General features: G+C 41.3%; 1 protein-coding gene across 2 annotated transcripts in view; it reads right to left on the reverse strand.

Moving 5' to 3' along the window:
- Window positions 1–13,898, reverse strand: part of LOC106603667 (roundabout homolog 4) — a 53,846-nt gene that overhangs the window by 13,651 nt on the left and 26,297 nt on the right. For both annotated transcript variants that reach the window (XM_014197622.3, XM_082974683.1), the window contains exons 2-10: window positions 8,801–9,133; window positions 6,345–6,502; window positions 5,760–5,880; window positions 5,322–5,460; window positions 4,629–4,756; window positions 4,035–4,150; window positions 2,072–2,303; window positions 1,727–1,848; window positions 984–1,155 (exon numbers count right to left, since the gene is read on the reverse strand). In XM_014197622.3, the coding sequence (XP_014053097.3) occupies window positions 984–1,155; window positions 1,727–1,848; window positions 2,072–2,303; window positions 4,035–4,150; window positions 4,629–4,756; window positions 5,322–5,460; window positions 5,760–5,880; window positions 6,345–6,502; window positions 8,801–9,133 (1,521 nt within the window). The remainder of the gene's footprint in view (window positions 1–983; window positions 1,156–1,726; window positions 1,849–2,071; window positions 2,304–4,034; window positions 4,151–4,628; window positions 4,757–5,321; window positions 5,461–5,759; window positions 5,881–6,344; window positions 6,503–8,800; window positions 9,134–13,898) is intronic.

The raw sequence follows: 13,898 nt of genomic DNA on the forward strand, positions 1-13,898 counted from the left end.
TATCTAATATTAGGTTTTGGTTGAAGATCTGATAACATTCAGTATCATAAATATGCAAAAATAGAGAAAACCAGAAAGGGGGCAAACACTGTACAGTCAAGGCTGCATTTACACAAGCAATCTAATTCTGATATTTTTACATGTAGTGGTCTTTTAACCAATCAGATCAGATCTTTTGTCAATAATTAGGCAAAATATTAGAATTGTGTCTACATCAACACTAACCAGTGGTATAAAGTACTTAAGTAAAAATAAATCGTTTTTGGGGGTATCTGTACTTTGCCATTTATATTTTGACAACTTTTACTTCACTACATTGCTAAAGAAAATAATGTACTTTTTACTCCATACATTTTCCCTGAAACACAAAAGTACTCTTTACATTTCGAATGCTTAGCAGAACAGGAAAATGGTCCAATTCATGCACTTCTCAAGAGAACATCCCTGGTCCTCCAAACTACCTCTGATCTGGCGGACTAAACACAAATGCTTTGTTTGCAAATTATGTCTGAGTGGAGGAGTGTGCCCTGGTTATCCGGACATTTAAAAAACAAGAAAATCGTGCCGTCTGGTTTACTTAATTGTGAAATGATTTATACATTTACTTTTGATACTTAAGTATATTTTATCAATTACATTGACTTTTAATACTTAAGTATATTTAAAACCAAATACTTTGAGTTTTACTCAAGTGGTATTTTGCTGGGTGACTTTCACTTTTACTTGAGTAATTTTCTATAAATATATCTTTACTTTTACTCAAGTATGACAATTAGGTTGTTTTTCCACTACTGACACTAACACATACAGTGTTAGACCCGTCTGTTTCAATCATCTTCAAACCTTCCAACCCGCATTGATGCTTTCAATGAACTGGACTGCAAATTGCACAAATCTACTATTGTAGTCTTGTTTTATGTAAGGTTATGTAACCCTGTGATGTTGGTTGACCATACAGATATCTGTGGCGTGTTGTCACTGACCTATGACCAGTCTATGGGGGTCACTCTGCACCCCGACGCCAGCTCCGTTGACTGCTGCCACCTGGACCCAGTACTCTTTGCCTGGGTACAGAGGGTTTATTTCCAGACTGTGGGTCCCACTGTCCACTGTCCAGTTCAGGTACTGCTGCTCCTCCAACTGCACACACCACAACTGGACAGGACAAACGCACACACAGAGCTCAAAGAGGGAACCAAGGAAGCATTACAGAGAACTGTGTGTGTGTGTGTGTGCGTGTGCGTGTGCGTGCGTGTGCGTGTGTGCGCGCGTGTGTGCGCGCTTGTGTGCGTGCACTCAGGTAATTGCTTCCACAGCAGGGATACTATGAAACTCTGGTCAGGGAAAGTAGGCTTTTGTTCCAGCCCACAGCTTTGAGTCATCTTATCATGGTGTTCTTCTATCAGGACTACTTAGTTGAATCAGTTATTTTGCACTTGAACAAAAGCTTGCACACCAGGGTTGCAGAGGACCCCCTGTCAATACAATATCTAATTCAATTGTGAATGTGAATTTAATATGTTAAACATAGTACAAGGTATTGAAAAGAGGATTGTTTCAACACTTTACATAATGTCAGGCATATAGAGAAAATAAACTCACCCTGGAATTTCTTGCATGCTCTCAAACATGTCATAAAACACATTGTGGAGCATACAAGAATGATAGGTGCTAGATTTTTCAGGCATAGATACAAGAAAGGTGTAGGTATCTATCTTATTCTTACCTGGTATCCCTGGATGATGCCATTGTGAGCTTTGTGGGGTGGAGGCTCCCAGGTCACATAGACCGTTTCATTGTGGTCAGGGGCCATTGTTATGGAGACGGCCTGAGGTGGGGCGCTAGGCACTGCAGGAAGATGGAGTGTCATGAAAATAACAATACACGTGTAAAAACCACACTTATGACCCATCTTGATTCAAATCATAGTTTTTCATCTTCATAGTACATATTAGCGCAAAGGACCACCTTTATTCAATAAAGTCAGACTACTCCTGAGCCACAGTATCCAAAGACACACCTACAGTATATTTTCATACTTTTTGGTTTACTTTTTTGAACCCTTCCTTACCCGTTTCAGGTACACGCAGGTGCCTGGTGTTGCTCTCCCGGCCATACAAGCTGCTGCCGTAGGGACGCACTTTGAACTCATACTTGTAGCCCCTCTTGAGCGGGCCGACCAGTGTTTGAAAGTTGGGTAGTGGCACCCTCTTAGCAGCCCAGTCCGAACTGGCGGGCAAGAGAGAGCGACAGAGGACCTCGAAACCATCCAAGTACTGAGGCTGGGTTGGGAAAGACTGGAGCTGAAAGAAAAATAACAAAAAGGAAAGACACAGTTATCAAGCAATAATGAGATTTGCGCTTTTGCGTGTAGAAACTAGGGTTGCAATGGGAGGGTATATTACTGGTAACTTTTGAATTTTTCCAGGAAACTACCAGAACTTTGGTAACTTTCAGGTTTGGGGGGAATTTTATCACACGACATCTAGTGGCCATTTTGGGAACTTCAGATTATCACAGGTGTCTTATTATCTATAGCCTTTTGTGTGGCCTTATCACATGTCAAACATGTAAAATAATCAAATATGATTTTTTTTTTTAAATAACAAATACACTGGCAAAGCTGTAAAACATTAGCCTAAATATAAACCATAGACTTTGTGAATACCATTGGTGTTTAATATGTGGGTTTCAGCATGAAATATATATAAAAAAAAATGTACACACCTTTATTTATTTTACTATGTCAATATGTCTTTTGTTGTAAATCTTTTGCCACCAAACTGGTGGCAGTTATGAAAAAAAAAAATTGTTAGAAGAGTTGCAGAGTTAATTGAAAATAATGCCATTGTTGATTATATGCTTTTTTCATTAATTAAGCTATTTCCTCTTTAACCATTTAAATGTACAAAAACAATATTTAACCTTTATTTAACTAGGCAAGCCATATGGTATATCCACTTGAAACTCATGGACAATATGGACGCAGATATAAAAAATGTATACTAAATATGAATACATTTTACAAAATGTATTCAGATATAAATTGCCAAAGTTAACATAGATTGCCATTGATTACTTGATAATTACAAAAATTACTGAACATTATGGCAGTTTTGAATTCTTTGAATGTTATCTGTAGCTAGATTTCCATCCAATTGGCGACAGATTTTCATGTGAATAGTCTAAAATCCGCATAAAGAAAATATGTGCATTTTCACACCAGTGGTGTGATTCCACCAAACGGACTTGTTGTGGATATAAATCAGTGCGTGATGACAGACGATTTTGTGTGCACTAAGTTTTCATGTACCAAATAAAGTTTGCAGATACAGTGCGGGTAGGCTATGAGTTTAATATGGATAAGAGCGAGAATATTTTTATTCGTCAAATGGCAGTCAAGCATCGATCATCATGTCACCAGAATAAGACCCTCAAAATGTATTGGAAAGGAGCATCAAGTTCACCGTCACTTTCACCACCCAGCGAAGTTCATCATAACTTATTTAATCTGTATTCTAATAAACTGCATAGTTTCACGAGTCGTAGTGGGAGGACCACACACCATATCATCACGTGACTCCAAGTTTACTTCGAAATGACGGTGATTATATCAATATTTGCTCATAAAGGCATTTCCACCACCATTTCTCGCATAACTGATTTTAGAGGCACGAAAAGATCCCACCATGTCAAACAAACAAATGATCCGTCGGCATTTATAAAATTGTACCAAAACTTCCTGTTTCCATCACAGCTGTCATTTTAGTTTACATACGGTATGCCTTTACTCACATAAAAAAAACTGTGGATGGAAATGTGGTTTGTGACAGGTAAATAATGTTCTAAACAAACATAAAAAATGTCAGGTCTGAATCTTAGTTTAGCAAAAGGTAAATTCCTTACATTAGGAGTTCACTATTGAAGTGTTAGCTGGGGGATACTCTCTCATGTCTTGATGCAGTCATCTGTTATGTGAAAACAGTTTTCATAGTAATACATGAACCTCCATGTGACGTGTCTGATGTCTGTACCTTCCACTGCACTTGGGACATGTTGGAGTTTGGAGTCAGCACCGTCACATTCTCCAGAGCTATGCGCAGGTCCGACAACTCTCTGTGAAGGTCCCTCTGTCTGGTGCTTGCAGCTTCTGTGAAGGAGGGAGAAAAATCTTCATAGAAAATAATGTTGTACACTTTTCTATTCAGAAATTGAAATTCCCTACTGGCACTGAAATTGACACAAACTAAACTCCATGTAACAAAAAGTCCCATAGTGCTCATAAAAACAGTTTACTTTAGAACCACACTCATTTCCTCTACCATATCACAAACATCATAAAAAGTAATGTTTTTGTTTGTGTTACATCCTGCTGCAAATATTGTGAATAATATGGTCCTTGTTTAGCATTCCAGTAGAGTTTTCTGTATTCCCCTGGGAGAAATAAATACATTCTATTCTAGCTGTAAGGAAATAGGATAGGACAGGGTCAACTTTAATTTCCCTCAGGGGGAAATTGTCTTAGACAAACAGTACCGCTGTATACAAAATAAACACTGTATGTTACACATTCAACAAATACACAACACATAAATGTAGTGGTGAAGGCCCAAGCTAAGCACTCTTACCCTCCACCACTAGCTGTGCGCTGGCGGTGACCACCCCCACGTCGTTGACAGCTGTGCAGGTGTACCTCCCAGAATCCTGTGGTGTCACGTAGTGGATCTGGAGGCTCTGGTCAGGATTCACTAGATACCTACAGATATAACACAGCAACCAACACAACATTCACTATAGCAACTGTATGAAATTATTACAAATCAAAGAATTACTTATTATTATTATTATTGCATACTAATAATGCATGTTATGACACATGTACTGACTGTGCAGAAGAGTAGCTCAAAGAGTCAAAGATTACACCCCCAAGACTTTTGTCTACTTTAATACACATAAGTGAATTTGTCCAAATACTTTTGGTTCCTTAAAACAGGGGGTACTACGTACAAAAAGTGCTGTAATTTCTAAACGGTTCACCCTCAAATTAAAGCTGACAGTCTGCACTTTAACCTCATAGTTATTGTATAATTTCAAATCCAAAGTACTGGAGTACAGAGCCAAAAGAATATATATATATTGTCACCGTCCAAATACTTTTTGACCTCCTGTATATAATAATATAAGCCATTTAGCAGATGCATTTATCCAAAGTGACTTACAGTCATGCATATAAACCACATGTTGTAAACCTCATGTCAAGAACAGTTTCTAGTGTAGATTTAATGGACAATAACGTTTTTTTGTTGAATCAAGAATCAGACCTGCCGTTGGGCAGAGGGCCCTGCTCGCGGCTCCACTCCACAGCAGGCATGGGGTCTCCTTTAGCCTCGCAGTAGAACTGGGCATTCTCCCCTGTCCCCACCGACACATCCTGAGGCTTCAGCACCAACACTGGCTTGGCTGGGGATAGAGAAAGCATGGGCAAATACACAAATTATGGTTATTCATATCATATCTCTAAGCACTCAATTCCATGCTATTCCTTATATCAATAGCAAACACTGACATACCTTTTTCACACTGATGTGCCAACCCAAACTGTACTGTGTAGACTGTTCTTTTCACATTTTCATTTCCAGCACCGTTCCAGCAACTACGGTGGATGCATAACCAGGCCAGCGAAGTACAGCTTGGCTCAGTAGCGTAAAAAAGGTTATCGCTAAAATGGTACTGTACATGGAGTCAGGGTTTCATCTTACCTAGGACAGACAGGCGGGCGGCCCTGCTCTCTCTTACTCCCATAGTGTTGGAGGCCACACAGATGTACACGCCAGAGTCATTTTTCTGGGCTGGGGCGATTATCAACTTCCCATTCAGTTCCTATAGGTCACATGGGGAGCATGCACATACAGTTAAAAATAAATTAGGATTTTTGGGGGGGATCGTTTTTCATCCAAGGTGACATGTCCTCTTTTATTAATAATGGAGGAAAATGTATGAAGCAGCCTGTGGTTTTAATCAAAATGTTGTACAACAGTGCCCTCTATTGGCAATACCGTGTTACCACTGATATGATTCGAGAAATAAGTATTCAAAACAGTATGCATTTCAGCTCCTGCCACCTCTGGAAATTAGTTCAAAAAATGAATTACAATAATATTGTAATGAATTTACAATATTATAGAATATCTGTTCCATATTATGGAAAAACCATAGTGTCTTAAAAATACATTTACTGCACTGAAATGCACACTGACAACTGTCCCATTGTCAATTTCTAATTTCAAAAGGCATAGAAAGAAAGCCCTACAAAGCATGTAGCTATGTTATAAAGGAGGTCTCACAGTGTAGTGCGGGTTGGTGTTGTTGATGGGGACCCCGTCTTTTCTCCAGATGGCATTGGGCTCTGGGTGGCCCACCGGCGGGCTGCAGTTCATCACCACCACCTCCCCCACAGCCACCTCCACGTCACTGGGCTGCACCCGGAAGTCCTCACGCAGAGCTGAAAGAACACACAGAGGTCGTCCATTCATAAACAGTGGGTTTGAGACTAGCTGGTGCACAAGGCCATAACATTACATTGGATAACAACGTCAAAGTCAGTCTCCAAGCCTGTAGTTAATAAACATTGCCTGGGAAACATGTGCCCAGCACAACACGCATCACTGTCTGCTTGACTTGGCTTCCTACAAATGAGAGTTGTGACCACCGAAAATGTGCAATTCTTATAATGAACTAATCTAATGATTGATCTTATTTCACAGTGCCATATCACACTATACATTTTGGACCACATCGCACAGCTCTAAATATCCATATATTCTATACACGGAATACACAGTGCTTTTGTCCAGTGTTGCCCATCAACAACCTCATATATTCCCCAGAGGTCCCAAACAATTCATAGAGCAAACTTGACCTGTCTACATTGATATAAGCATGACAGACAAGTCTGACCTCTTTACAGGAACTTGTCATGTTTACTCAATCGTTAAGAGTCACTGTGAACCATTTCAGTTGAAGGTCTAAGGAGCTCCCTTCCATTATATCCAAAAGGACAAGAGACAATGGCATTTTCACCTTGCATGTGTACATTACCACATGTTTAGGATGTCTGTTTAAATCTTCACTGATGTCATAACATAGGTATTACATTAGGACACCACATGGAATCATGAGACAAAAAGTATTTGGTGTCTACTTGGTTGCACGTATGGTTACAATGGTCTAGTGCCATAAACTACTACTGGAATATCTCCACTCTTCATCAAGGAATGATCCAAGGCTGGACTTCTTTAAAATGTATTAAGGGTATTCTTGAACTCAAGAATTGTCTAGTTATGATAGAGAACTTAGCCCAACTCATGAATTAACAGTGCTGCATGACTCATTACTGTAGAGGCTACTAACCTAACCAGTTCAACTATACTTACAAAAGGTCACAATTGCACAATTATCTTATTGAGACTAACATGGATAAATAAAGGTTAAACGCAAACTATACTACAATCGATCTGCTACTATAACTCAATCGAAAGTAAAGTGCCACTGTTTACTGTCCCAATTGCTCCATGCCTCCACCACATACTGCTCCAGGGAAGTTCCCCCAACAAGTCAATCAGCCACTAATTATACCATCCAGCTCAAGAATCCAGTGGTCTGTGGGTGACCCTATTTTGGGTGCAAACAGAGGCTGGGGGTCAGGGGTAAATTAGCAGAGTGTTTGTTCTGGGAAGGTGGTAAACATTGATTTTGGACCCTCTTTCATTTCAGTTCGCTGCAGCTAGCGACTGGAACGAGCTGCAACCAACACTCAAACTGGACAGTTTTATCTCAATCTCTTCATTCAAAGACAAAGACAAAGACAACCATCGACACTCTTACTGACAGTTGTGGCTGCTTTGCGTGATGTATTGTTGTCTCTACCTTCTTGTCCTTTGTGCGGTTGTCTGTGCCCAATAATGTTTGTACCATGTTTTGTGCTGCTACCATGTTGTGCTGCTACCATGTTGTTACCATGCTGTGTTGTCATATGTTGCTACCATGCTGTGTTGTTGTCTTAGGTCTCTCTTTATGTAGAGTTGTGTTGTTTCTTGTCGTGATGTGTGTTTTGTCCTATATATACATATAAATATATATATTTTTTTTAATCCCAACCCCCGTCCCCACAGGAGACCTTTTGCCTTTTGGTAGGCCGTCATTGTAAATTAGAATTTGTTCTTAACTGACTTGCCTAGTTAAATAAATGTTTAAAACATATATATATAATAATAATTCTACTCAGCAATCACACGGACAATCTCAACGTCTCTCGCTTTCTCTCTGGAGCAGGGGTCTGTGGTTACTGCGGGCTTTCCGTGGACCTGAAGGATCATATATCAGATTGATATCACATTTAAGATCAGCATGGAGGAAGATAAGAAGTTAATGGGACAGGATGTAGGAGCCACAGAGGGCCATCCAACCAAGACAACAGAATGTATTCTAAGGCCAGATTTTCACATCCATCTGGCATAGTGTTTTTAAGTACTTGGAAGGCAGCTGTGTGTGCCTTTGGTTCCATCTCAGTATGAGCACACCTGATTGAGCCAATCAAGCCCTTGAGTGATTTATTAGTTAGTCTGCACACTGCTGAGACTGATACATAGTCTCTTCACTCACATGATATATAACAGTGGGACCTCTCTATAACATGGTACCTCTCTTCATCCTACAGTGCAATTATTTCTGCATGGCATCTTGGAATTTATAACAAGATACGCATGTCCATCTAATTTGAAAGACATCCCCACAGTCTTACCAGCGATATAGAGGGAGGCGTTGCGGCTGGTGGCCTTGCCAGCGCTGTTCCTTGCCATGCACGCGTACACGCCCTCATGTGACTGACTCCGCCTCCCTGGCACAACGCTGAGGAAAAAAAGGCTGCCCTCCGACAGGACGATGGGCCGCAATTGGCTGTCCAGCTTGTCCATTTCCAGGGGCTGGCCATTGCGGAGCCACTCAATGGAGGGCTCGGGTGTGCCGTCGGCGCGGCAGGAGAGGGTGGCGGGGCTGCCTACCTTGACCACCACATCTGAGGGGTGGTGGACAATCCGCGGGGGCACCTCCACCACATCTGTCCTCAGTCTGGAACCTGGAGAGAACAAGAACAGTGGACGGATAAAGATGGAGAAATTCAGGTTCTGTCAAAGTAGGCTATTGCGTCTGTTAATTCACAGAAGATCTGACAATAGTTTATTACTATACATACTATGCATTTAGCATCGAATGGGGTCAAGACGATTAAATCATAGTTGTTTCCCATGAGAAGCAGTAGGCCTATAACTTCCATTGTCAACTAAGTCAAATACATAGAGCTAACAAATAAAACCAGCAGAAAATATCCTGATGAAAATTCAGGTTCTTTCAAGTTCAAGTTTTATTAGGCGTATGTACGGGATACGCACGTATACATCGCATTCATCGCTCTACTCCACCTGTTTGCCCCCATTTCTATCGGTCTTGACTTGAGCTATTGCTAGTGGAGGGCAACATTGTATCAAATCAATCAACTGTTGCTAGCAAACTTGTATCAACAACATTATACAGTCTATTCCGGGCCCTCAGAGATTACCGCGCCGATGAGTTCATACAGTTGAAGTCGGAAGTTTACATACACCTTAGCCAAATAAATTTAAACTCAGTTTTTCACAATTCCTGACAATTAATCCAAGTAAAAAATCCCTGTTTTAGGTCAGTTAGGATCACCACTTTATTTTAAGGATGTGAAATGTCGGAATAATAGTAGAGAGCTTTTATTTATTCCATCACATTCCCAGTGGGTGAGAAGTTTACATACACTCAATTAGTATTTGGTAATATTGCCTTTAAATTCTTTAACTTGGGTTAAACATTTCGGGTAGCCCTCCACAAGCTTCCCACAATAAGTTGGGTGAATTTTGGCCCATTACTCCTGACAGAGCTGGTGTAACTGAGTCAGGTATGTAGGCTCCTTGCTCGCACACGCTTTTTCAGTTCTGCACACAAATCTTCTATAGGATTGAGGTCAGGGCTTTGTGATGGCCACTCCAATACCTTGACTTTGTTGTCCTTAAGCCATTTTGCCACAACTTTGGAAGTATGCTTGGGGTCATTGTACATTTGGAAAACCCATTTGCGACCAAGCTTTAACTTCCTGACTGACGTCTTGAGATGTTGCTTCAATATATCCACATAATGTTCATACCTCATGATGCCATCTATTTTGTGTCCCTCCTGCAGTCCCTCCTGCACCAAAGCACCCCCACAACATGATGCTGCCACCCCGTGCTTCACGGTTGGGATGGTGTTCTTCGGCATGCAAGCCTCCAATTTTTTCCTCCAAACATAACGATGGTCATTATGGCCAAACAGTTCTATTTTTGTTTCATTAGACCAGAGGACATTTCTCCAAAAAGTACAATCTTTGTCCCCATGTGCAGTTGCAAACCATAGTCTGGCTTTTTTAATGGCGGTTTTGGAGCAGTGGCTTCTTCCTTGCTTAGCGGCCTTTCAGGTTATGTCGATATAGGACTCGTTTTACTGTGGATACAGATACTTTTATACCTGTTTCCTCCAGCATCTTCACAAGGTCCTTTGCTGTTGTTCTGGGATTGATTTGCACTTTTCGCACCAAAGTACGTTCATATCTAGGAGACAGAACGCGTCTCCTTCCTGAGCGGTACGATGGATGCGCAGTCCCATGGTGTTTATTATTGCGTACTATTGTTAGTACAGATGAACGTGGTACCTTCAGGCGTTTGGAAATTGCTCCCAAGGATGAACAAGACTTGTGGAGGTCTACAATCTTTTTCTGAAGTCTTGGCTGATTTCTTTTGATTTTCCCATGATGTCAAGCAAAGAGGCACTGAGTTTGAAGGTAGGCCTTGAAATACATCCACAGGTACACCTCCAATTGACTCAAATGATGTCAATTAGCCTATCGGAAGCTTCTAAAGCCATGACATCATTTTCTGTAATTTTCCAAGCTGTTTAAAGGCACAGTCAACTTAGTGTATGTACACTTCTGACCCACTGGAATTGTGATACAGTGAATTATAAGGGAAATAATCTGTCTGTAAGCAATTGTTGGAAAAATTACTTGTGTCATGCACAAGAAGATGTCCTAACCAACTTGCCCAAAACTATAGTTTGTTAACAAGAAATTTGTGGAGTGGTTGAAAAACGTGTTTTAATGACTCCAACCTAATTGCATGTAAACTTCTGACTTCAACTGTATATCCACTGGATATATGGGATGATCAGAACTCAGACATACCCAAAAGGGCACTTTCCTAAATTTGCGTGCAGCAGGCCAGGTACTTCTATGCGTGCTCAGGCGTGCACGTTCCCTGAACATTATCAGGACAGAGAAACCAGACAGAGACATGCTCATTGCTCACATAGAGCACGCCAAACAAAAGACAATAGCAAAATTGACAAAACTCAAAAATGATGGTTATGAAAAAAAACATACTGGTTTCTCACAAGTGTAGCAGGTTTTCAACACTGCAAACAACCTTTAAACTCCTAGAATTACCGTAAATTCCGGACTATAAGCCGCAACTTTTTTCCCAGCTTTGAACCTCGCGGCTTAAACAATGACGCGGCTAATATATGGATTTTTCCCGCTTTTAATTTTTTTCTCAAAAAAAACACATTCTGTGACGTGCTCAGTTTTTTGGCGGCATGAAGCTTTCATTAGACCAATGAAATTGCCGAATGGGTTAAGGTCAAAAACTTTTTTGTTTACTGTTTAGATTAAATCGAGCGCTCTCAAACTTCCCATCATTCTGATTACGGTAGTCATTTTGTCACCCTCATCATGGCAAAGACACGGAGAAATGCATATGATGCAGCTTTCAAGTTGAAGGCGATTGATCTGGCTTGGTCTTAATGAGTCGATGATAAGACGTTGAAAACAGCAGCGTGAGGAATTGACTCAGTGCAAAAAGACAACTAAAGCTTACTGCAAATTTTTTATTTTTTGTTACAAGCCGTGTTTCGTTAAAGCCTATTTATTTTTGTTACAAGCCGTGTTTCGTTAAAGCCTGTGTAAAGTTCATTTGTTTCAATGTACCGGTAGTCACCTGTGGCTTTTAGACATGTGCGGCTTATTTATGTTCAAAATAATATATTTTTTTAAATTCAGTGGGTGCGGCTTATATTCAGGTGCGCTTAATAGTCCGGAAATTATGGTAGAACGGTAAATTATGAATTAATACATGCATTAACAGAAATTAATGTAACCAAATGACGGGTATTAACGGTACAATTACTTGGCCTACTGGTGACATACAGTACCAGTCAAACGTTTCGACACCTACTCATTCCAGGGTTTTTCTTTATTTTTACTATTTTGTATATTGTAGAATAATAGTGAAGACATCAAAACTATGAAAAAACACATATGGAATCATGTAGTAACCAAAAAAAGTGTTAAACAAATCAAAACATATTTTATATGAGATTATTTTTTTTCACCTTTATTTAACTCGGTAGGCCAGTTGAGAACAAGATTTCATTTACAACTGCGACCTAGCCAAGATAAAGCAAAGCAGTGCGACAAAAACAACAACACAGAGTTACACATGGGATAAACAAATGTACAGTCAATAACACAATAGAAAAATATGTGTACAGTGTGTGCAAATGAAGTAAGGAGGTAAGGAAAAACACTGCTCAAAAAAATAAAGGGAACACTTAAACAACACAATGTAACTCCAAGTCAATCACACTTCCGTGAACTCAAACTGTCCACTTAGGAAGCAACACTGATTGACAATAAATTTCACATGCAGTTGTGCAAATGGAATAGACAACAGGTGGAAATTATAGGCAATTAGCAAGACACCCCAATAAAGGAGTGGTTCTGCAGGTGGGGACCACAGACCACTTCTCAGTTCCTATGCTTCCTGGCTGATGTTTTGGTCACTTTTGAATGCTGGCGGTGCTTTCACTCTAGTGGTAGCATGAGACGGAGTCTACAACCCACACAAGTGGCTCAGGTAGTGCAGCTCATCCAGGATGGCACATCAATGCGAGCTGTGGCAAGAAGGTTTGCTGTGTCTGTCAGCGTAGTGTCCAGAGCATGGAGGCGCTACCAGGAGACAGGCCAGTACATCAGGAGACGTGGAGGAGGTCGTAGGAGGGCAACAACCCAGCAGCAGGACCGCTACCTCCTCCTTTGTGCAAGGAGGAGCACTGCCAGAGCCCTGCAAAATGACCTCCAGCAGGCCACAAATGTGCATGTGTCTGCTCAAACAGTCAGAAACAGACTCCATGAGGGTGGTATGAGGGCCCGACGTCCACAGGTGGGGGTTGTGCTTACAGCCCAACACCGTGCAGGACGTTTGGCATTTGCCAAAGAACACCAAGATTGGCAAATTCGCCACTGGCGCCCTGTGCTCTTCACAGATGAAAGCAGGTTCACACTGAGCACGTGACAGACATGACAGAGTCTGGAGACGCCGTGGAGAACGTTCTGCTGCCTGCAACATCCTCCAGCATGACCGGTTTGGCGGTGGGTCAGTCATGGTGTGGGGTGGCATTTCTTTGGGGTGCCGCACAGCCCTCCATGTGCTTGCCAGAGGTAGCCTGACTGCCATTAGGTACCGAGATGAGATCCTCAGACCCCTTGTGAGACCATATGCTGGTGCGGTTGGCCCTGGGTTCCTCCTAATGCAAGACAATGCTAGACCTCATGTGGCTGGAGTGTGTCAGCAGTTCCTGCAAGAGGAAGGCATTGATGCTATGGACTGGCCCGCCCATTCCCCAGACCTGAATCCAATTGAGCACATCTGGGACATCATGTCTCGCTCCATCCACCAACGCCACGTTGCACCACAGACTGTCCAGGAGTTGGCGGATGCTTTAGTCCA

The sequence above is a fragment of the Salmo salar genome, chromosome 04, assembly GCF_965601325.2.
Source record: "Salmo salar chromosome 04, fSalSal1, whole genome shotgun sequence".
Taxonomy (NCBI): Eukaryota; Metazoa; Chordata; class Actinopteri; order Salmoniformes; family Salmonidae; genus Salmo; species Salmo salar.